Source organism: Sycon ciliatum, chromosome 5 (genome assembly GCF_964019385.1).
Source record: "Sycon ciliatum chromosome 5, ocSycCili1.1, whole genome shotgun sequence".
NCBI classification, from domain to species: domain Eukaryota; kingdom Metazoa; phylum Porifera; class Calcarea; order Leucosolenida; family Sycettidae; genus Sycon; species Sycon ciliatum.
The window spans coordinates 4,904,875-4,913,575 of NC_088647.1; the positions used below are offsets into that span (position 1 = coordinate 4,904,875).

Genomic DNA, 8,701 nt, shown 5'->3' on the forward strand with positions numbered 1-8,701 from the left:
CTGCTGTGGAGTTGAAGGCTCCAAGCCGATCATGATGAATCACACCAGGTGCTGTTTGACCATGCCCTGCGCATGCCAGAGGCAACAGCGGCATTGATCACAATGACACACTGCTGTACTTCGCAAGCGTCAATGGTGTTGCCGCGCAACAGGTGCACAGCACACCCTGTGGATAGGGACGCTCACCTTAAAACAACACTGACAACTTTCTGCTCTCTGCTGCAGTTGTTTTATTTGCTATCGTAACAGGGATGAGTCGATGGAACAGTTCACAGGTTGTTCCCGCCCACTGACGTAAAGTTGCTCAACTTTATGTAGTGCGGAACGTCTTTAATGGCCCAGTCAAAGCCCGGCCAGCTGGACTGGCTATTGTGTCCCATGCACGCTGGAAAGTGTAGGCAAGGACAACTCCTTCAGATATTGCCAACATGTAACCCATGACACACAGTCCTCATTGCAAAGTGGAGCATCTGGGATTTCGATTGACTGAGCTAATTTGGAGATTGATCAGTACAGAGTGTCAATATATTAGATCCATGAGACATGAGAACTGCACCATACTGAAATCACATCACACAAATAAAGGAGCTGGCCTTGAAATTTAAGAATGAGCCTCGGAGCTGCAACAGTCCTCCCATTTCCACTCTGCCATATGTACCACACAAGAACTCCATCTCTGGACAGCTAGGCATTTCAACCCTGTTTTGGTCTCATAAGCAGTAATCAAAGTGACTGGCCCAACTGATTCCATTGAAGTTTAGACAGCAACACATTATTTCCAAATCAGCTCAAGAGCATCAAAGGCACAATGCTCTGACTGATCTACTAGTCCGTGCCGAAATTTTCAGCATTTACACTTTACACTGCAGTACTAAAACGGATGATAGGCATCAAGCGCAAGACTTGCTTACCTTGGAAACAAATGCCGATGATGCAGCGATCAACGGTGTGGTTGCCAAGACAATTAGAGACAGCCTCCAGGAGTAGACAAAGCCGATGACAAAGCCGGCTATGCTGCATGCTATCCACTGGCAGAAGACACTGTTCTTATCCCCCATGCCATCATAGACCTTCAGAATATCACTGTACGCGCACACGCACGCACGCACACACACACACACACACACACACATGCACACACACACACACAAATGCACACACACACACACACAAATGCACACACACACACACACACACACACACACACACACACACACACACACACATACACACACACACACACATGCATGCACGCACACATCCGCACGCACGCACACACATCCACATCCACTCATTAAGGTCAGGTGTGTGGGCAGTAGATTAGAAGCACATCACAAAGTTCATTTATTGACCTGTTCACAAAGATCAAATTCTTGCAATTTCTCAGCAATAACTGTTTCATCTGAGCGAGAGCATCTGTGCACCTACATGGATCACATACAGTAAAACCTGTAATGGCGACCACTCGGATATGGCGACCACTCGACCATGGCGACCACTTTTCCATGTCACGGACGCATTCACATTCAAAACACCTCGGATAAGGCGACCACTCGCTCAACGCGACCGGCGACCACCCACCCGCGACCGCGTTGCACAGTGCTAGTCATGTAAATGCATGCATTGCATGGTGCACCAGGCATGGTAGATGTACACATCAGTGCAGGAAGTGTAGATGTACATGGTACATGCACAACATTTGACAGGTCTGAGGACCCCAGGCACATGAGTCGTGCTAGAGTAGCATAGGTGTGTGCACTGTGATGCACTGATCAAAATGATGTATCACATGTGGATATGGTCACGTGACCCACTGAACCTGGATAAGAAGACCACCTGGCCACGGCGACCACTTTTTCTCGTCCCTTGCGGGGTCGCCTTAGACAGGTTTCACTGTACATGTACCAGAAAAGACTCCTGAGCAGACCAAAACCCTTGTGGTGCCAGTGCGTTGCCTCGTATAAATTGGTGGAAGAGGAGTGCACTTGGCAGGCAGCTAGCAGTCGACCTACCCTTATAACGATAACCTCTATAACGATATTACCCTTATAACGATATTTTTCTGCCAAACCAAATCACTCCATTGACTTGTGTATACAGTGCCTTACCTCTATAACAATATTGTTATAACGATATTACCCCTATAACGATATAAAATGGGCTGACCAATCGACATTTTCCATTTTATAACAATATCTAGCAAGCAACATGTAGAGCCCACTATCCAGGTAGGGCAAGCTTCACTTGATAAGTCGCTGGGACATGACGAAATGCCATGGGAGCACCAGTGGGCACCTTGCTGTGCCCATAATGAGCATGTACGTCAGTTTTTTATGCTATGAAGAGTGTAAAAAATGAACAGAATTCATGCATTATGACGTATATGTATGAAATGAACCAGTTACCCCTATAACAATGTTACCCTTATAACAATATTTCTTGGTGTGACGGAAATATCGTTATAAGGGTAGGTCGACTGTAGTTGCATCAGCACAGTAACAACGTAACTAAGCTAGCACTGAAGCACTGAGAACATATACATCAGTGACCTGGAAATGTGCAGCGCCTTGACCGAAACGCGACTACACTGGTCTGCGCACCACGCCGTTCAATCTACATGTACTTGTATGCATCAAGGACCTACTACACCACACCATACAGCTCATCTTACTCGGACAGTCGGGATGCTAACTCCCCGGTCTTGTGTGTGTCAAACCAAGCAATGTCCTTGTGCAGAATGGCGGTGAAGAACTTGCGGCGGATCCGTCTGATGATGCTCTCTCCCACCGAGTACCAGCAGAACACCTGCATAGCAGTACAGTGAACAGCAATATATAACATACCGGTCTGCCGTGCCAATACTACAAGCAATGTTAGAATAAATCATAGAGAGGCAATATTACGCCTTTATCCCATTTCCTCTGTGTACATGTATGTTAAACAATTGATGATAAACAGGTAAGTATACGCAAACACACGCACACACACCATTGACGCCCGTCGCCGGAGGCAATGACAGCGATGCTACAGCAGGAGCCATAGCAACTTATGCTGGGATTGCACCATTCAACAGCTTGCAAGGCTCACCCAGGAGAATGAAAGAAAAGTCAAGAGGAGTCTGAGAAAGAGAAGAAAGACGTGTGTGACCATAATCGTCGGGAATCGAATCCGCAACCTATCGATTGGAAATCGCTGCACATACCACTGCACCATATGGGACACACACACACACACACTCACACGCACACACACGCGCACGCGCGCACACGCACGCACACACACACATACAAACACACACATGCACACACACACACACACACACACACACACATACACACGCGCCGCACACACACATGCACACACACATGCTTACCTGTAGATAGGACACAAACCACACACCACCAGCCATACCAGCATAGATGATAGCCTGATCTTTGAGCTCATCTTGCAGCTTATCAAACAGTGCGTCTCCAGTTCCATTGGTAACATTAGTGAGGTTGCCACCACCGCCGGGACCCAGCGTTGTGGCATCGACAAGCGACTGGACAGAATTGCCAAAGACAATCATAACGGCTGCCACTGCTGTGCCGTGTGCTGCGGCCATGATGGTGCCGACACACATGAGTACAACTTCCAGTGGCGTGGCGTACTTGAACTGTGGAAAAAATAGCCACAACATATCAAGAGCCAAAGGCGGCTATGAGTACAGCACAACTGTACTGCATGTACTCATTCTGAAGAAGACCAATACGGTCGAAACGTTACGATCCGTCAGTATCAACTATCAAGCCTTGCTCATGTTGTGTGGTTCGGCTACCTACTGTTGTACGTTATGAATCTTCTAGCTGGACCGTTGCTGGTGTGTCATCGTTTGGAGCTCTTGCTACATGTACTTAGGCAGACCACTAGAATATTCCAAAGCTGTGTTGAACTTGATGTTCAAGTAGAAATGCCAGATCTTCAGGAGTCATTGCAGATCCATGTTGACCTGTCTTTACACGGCGTGGCAGAGACGTGTGTCCGTGGCAAGCCCAGGGGCACAAACCATAATTACGCCGTGCGTCAGCTTTTTATGAGATTCGAGACCAGTACGGCTTTAACTAACTCATGCTGGGGTTGGACAATGGACGGGAGTGGGCAGTATGAAGAGTGGACAAGCAGAATATCAACAGGGGCGTAGCTCGCACATCTGTGGTGCGGTGACCACGTGCCAGAGCACATCTGTGGTGTGGTGATCGTGTACCACCTGCAACCTCCAGTGTTGCCAACCGCACGTATTTGTCCGTATTTTACGGAAAAACTAAACTAAGTTTTGTCCGCAGTACGGATTTCAATCGAATTATCCCGCAAACGATCATGTATGATTGATTAATAAAACCTTCGTAACTACATCGTTTCTTGTGCAAATTCAACACTTGAAGGGTCCACGTGGTAGCGAAAACTCCAAGCCGAGCAATGCAACAATCGCCGAAGAGTTACGATGTCGCACTCCAGAGATATCGCGCGCCGTATTCAGGTATTCTTACCTCCGTAAATTTCAAATTTTTGATCAATTTTTTGCCATTTTGGGGGAAATCCCTTTTCGCGTGCTCTTTGAGCGACTAAGCACATCATAATGAAGTAGCCGGCTGAAGTAACATAGTTGAAAATTGTACTGACATATGTAATTCGGTTGCATGCTGTGCTGATTATCCTGTAATAAAGGGTTTTATTATAATTATTATATACAGTAAAACCTGTAACTAACGACCACCCCTTGGTGCCCGGAAAAGTGGTCGTTAGTGGCAGGTGGTCTTTAGTTAGAGGTTTGCACCGCGCGACCATATATGGATCCCATTATATGATATGTATGTCAAAATGCAGATAATACAATCCCCCACCACTTGCGCACTGACATTCTTCTTTCAGATCATACAACACTTGGAGAGAGAGAAAATCAAGTTTTTTATACACCGGAAGCGATACGACCTTTTGACACGTATGTCGACTCACTGGGTTTCCAGAGCAGCGCTGGCCTGGCCAGGCAGTGCACTAGTCACTATCGACTCCATCCTCATCTGTGTGCGACTACACTGGCAACTGGTATCAGTGTGTAGAGCTACAGACTGTCAGTGGAAACTCAGTCGCTCCGACTTGGATGCAGTGTAGCGTAAACTGTAATGGTGTGTACCAGTACGTGATGCGGCGATGTTGCGAGTTTTCGCACCTTTCACTGTAGACTATTATCCGCCATCGTATCCTGGCCTGTGTTCCGTACAGCTGAGTACATGCTAGCTAGCCAGCACAGACTGTCAGCGTGACCTGGTGTAGTGGTGAGTCTGGTGACTGAGCTGTGTGATTGCACTTCGACAGAGAGCCGCTCAGTCTTAGTTTCTCCTTCGAGTAGTAACATCGATCAAAGAGCGCTTTGGATGCGCTCTCCAAGACGTTTCCTATCATGTTTGTTCTGGACAGCACTTGAAATTATGACAGGTGTAGTGCAATCCACACTGATTCCACAGTAAAAATGAGACTGCGCTCATTTGTCCAGCTGTAGTATCGAAACGACCATGGAAAATCATCAAAATTTCGAGAAGGAGCTTCAAGCAATGTTTGATTTGCTACATCGCGGTCGCTAGTTACGGGTCAAAATTCGACATTGGGACAAGAAAAGGCGGTCGCTGGTCGCGTTCAGCAGGTAGTCGCTAGTCACAGTGCATTTTGAATGTGAGACCGTCCGTGCCTGACAAAGTGGTCGGTAGTACCAGGCCGGTCGCTAGTCACGGTGGTCGTTAGTTACAGGTTTTACTGTACTTCACAAGTGGACTCTTTGGCTGGAAGGTTGTACAGCATCGGGCTTTGAATAGAGTCACCAGTCAGCCATGCAAATCTGAGCAGGAAGCAAACTGTGAAGTGTCCGGCGCGGCGTATGCGCCTTCTGTGTTAACTACTTGAAGTAATTACTTATCTTTGCGCGCTCGCAAAATTCACAAAATGTTGACCTGCAAAAACGAGTACGCAAAACTCTGAAAAATTCTGCAAAATGGCACTGGGCAGTACGCATGGGGGTAGAGGGCACTTGGTATCACTGAACCTCATAGTTGCCATTTCGTCTATTTTGAGTACCCTAATTTCAGAAATTTTAGGCAGCTTAATATTTTCGGTATGGGGGCGAAAGGCCAGGTTAGGTGAACAGAAAATTTAGGTACAGAGAAACAGTTCCCTATTGGATTATGTGCGTTAGTGTTTGTTCGGTGTATTGAAATTTTAAGTATGAAACAGACGCACCGAAGGTACCGAAAATATAAGTACACCGAAAATTTGTGAAATTACAGTACGTAGTACCTATGACGGCCATATGGTGGTGTGGTGACCGGATCATGCTGACTATACACGACTGTAACACGAGCTATGCACCTGCATCAATCAAAGAAAATGATTTGGGCATAATCAAGACCAGTGCAGCTTACCAATCGCTGCAAGGAGACCTGCTCCTCCTTTGACTTGCCATCTTCATCACTGTCACAAAACACATTGAAAGTATTGAGAGAACGTAGGCTATTGGACATGCGAACAAGAGATAGGGCAAAACACTATAACTTGGCCACCCAATATTGCAGCGAGGTTCTGGAAACCAATACACATAAACTTCTAACAAGTTGTCATGTTGCGTGGTGATGTCTGTGGCTTTCATACTTATATACCTCTAAATTATTGTCTCCACTAAGATTATTCATCACGGTACTGTATAGTTTTACAGGCCGTGTTTGTACTGGCAAAAAAACCAGAGTTGCATTCCAGAACGAACCGGCCGCACCACACACATCACACATACCGGCACTGGCTCGAACACATGCAGATGCAACCGGGAGAGGCTGGGAGAGACGCCCCCGCCAGTACAGTGTACCCGCATATGTGAATCAACCCTCATGCTAAAAATTAGTGGGGCAGAGCAAAACTATTCGTGGAGGACAAGAGTCAATGACAATGAAAAATATATTTAAAAAAGTGTCACGGTTCACTTGAGACTAAGTTAGACTGAGTTTTCAGCATCCGTAGGAACACCACTACCCTGCAAATTCTAAGGCGATGCAGCTCCTAAAGCGGCAATAGCAGTCGTTTAAAACATGTACCAGACACTTACCGTCTTTGCTTCTTGGTAATGAGGGAATCGTCCGAGTCGCCTCGGGTAGTGAGCGCCAGGCTTTTCCTGGGCTCTGCTGATTTGACACTCTTCGGCTCATATTCACTGTCAACACCCGTTGTGTTTTGCAGGTGCCCTGGTGGAGAATTCCCGCTCGCTTTGGCTTGCACCTCCACGTCCATTGCTAGATTTTGCCGGTGGGTCTTTCAGCTTTCTGAAGAATGTTCGCTATGCCCGACTATCCTCTCCTGGATACGCAGAACACGCCAAACGAGAGAAAGCAGACCACTGATGAAACAGAACCAGGGTTCTTCATGCTACATGCTATGCTTGCTGAAAATAACAGTAGGAGACTCTTGTTAGCGCCATACTTCCGGCAATTCCCTTTCATGTCGGCCAGTCTTTGTGCATTGACTGCATTCATACAAGTAGTGGATGCGCAATACGCTACATGTACCAGCCAAATTCACAGATACGGAGCCCATTGGAGCACCCCTCCCCCAACAATATCTCCCCGATTCCTCGGAAAACAATTATTTTCAAAACGTCGTTGTCTATGCCTGGAGACTAATGGTCGTGGGTCCAACATAACAGTTGGTACATCGACCATTCCCCAGTTGAAAGCCTTCAAATGCAGCCCCCTTGCATCACAGCAGTGTGCGTGGGCTGTACATGCCGGGACTAGACATGTCAAATCCCAACGAGGCTTTGAACTCAAGGATGTATTATGAACGTGGTAAGGAAAACCTTGTGGGCAATGCATCACAATCTTCTTGGCCCAGGGACATCCAATTCAGTACCCACCACTCTACAAGTACAAGCTCTGTAGCGGGCCCCCAGCTCACTCGCGCACTTTTGGCCCCAGCAAAAAACCTTTTATGCAGCCCCTGCATGCAGGCTTACGTCTAAATTACGTCATCGCCTCAAACGCACAGCTTGACGCAAGTACTGTAGCTAGTGGGATTGGTCAGCCCACATCACCCCCCTCGCGCTCGCGGAGACCCTCTAAAACGTGTCCATATACACCATACTCTACGTCTCGATCTCCTTAATTATCCATGGTTGACTGCATGGAAGTGACACATTGTGGTCATCTGGGACAGCCACAAGTGACTGCCTTTTCAGAGTGGTTCCTTTCACAGCTTTACTGTAAAGGACTCGACCTGTACCGGAACACGTGTACATGTGTTATGAACATGTGACAGGACTGTAAGCATTATGTAGGTTGCACATGTAATAGTACTTGAAACATTCAACAAACCTTTCACCCATGTCCTGGGAACGCACATAGAACGACCAATAAGCTTCTATCCTAATTTTTCCTTACCTGTTTACTCTGGTCTTGGCTCTGTTTCACTTTTGCCCTCCTTGCCAGCTAATATTTTAGCGGATATTTTATTTCTGCCCGAGAACAATACTGGTGTAGACTCTACAGATCCTTTTGATTGCAACTGTTCAAATCACAGAGATTTTTGAATCTTCTCCATCATCTTTGTATCGCCGACACGACACTGGTGTATGGCAGCACACCGTCTGCTGCCGTTGCTGCACCAAACAAGGACTTAAAAGTAGATCTAC

At 46.9% G+C, this 8,701-nt stretch overlaps 1 protein-coding gene across 2 annotated transcripts in view; it reads right to left on the reverse strand.

The window, feature by feature from the left end:
* Positions 1 to 8,701, reverse strand: part of LOC135817287 (phosphatidylcholine translocator ABCB4-like) — a 35,162-nt gene extending 26,461 nt beyond the window's left edge. Inside the window, exons 1-6 of one of the 2 annotated variants that reach the window (XM_065330444.1) lie at positions 8,451 to 8,701; positions 7,124 to 7,371; positions 6,450 to 6,498; positions 3,374 to 3,655; positions 2,672 to 2,805; positions 912 to 1,083 (exon numbers count right to left, since the gene is read on the reverse strand). In XM_065330444.1, coding sequence (XP_065186516.1) covers positions 912 to 1,083; positions 2,672 to 2,805; positions 3,374 to 3,655; positions 6,450 to 6,498; positions 7,124 to 7,305 — 819 coding nt within the window. In that variant the 5' untranslated portion in view covers positions 7,306 to 7,371; positions 8,451 to 8,701. Of the gene's footprint in view, positions 27 to 911; positions 1,084 to 2,671; positions 2,806 to 3,373; positions 3,656 to 6,449; positions 6,499 to 7,123; positions 7,372 to 8,450 lie in introns of those variants that run through there. The other variant, XM_065330445.1, reaches the window with a different exon arrangement.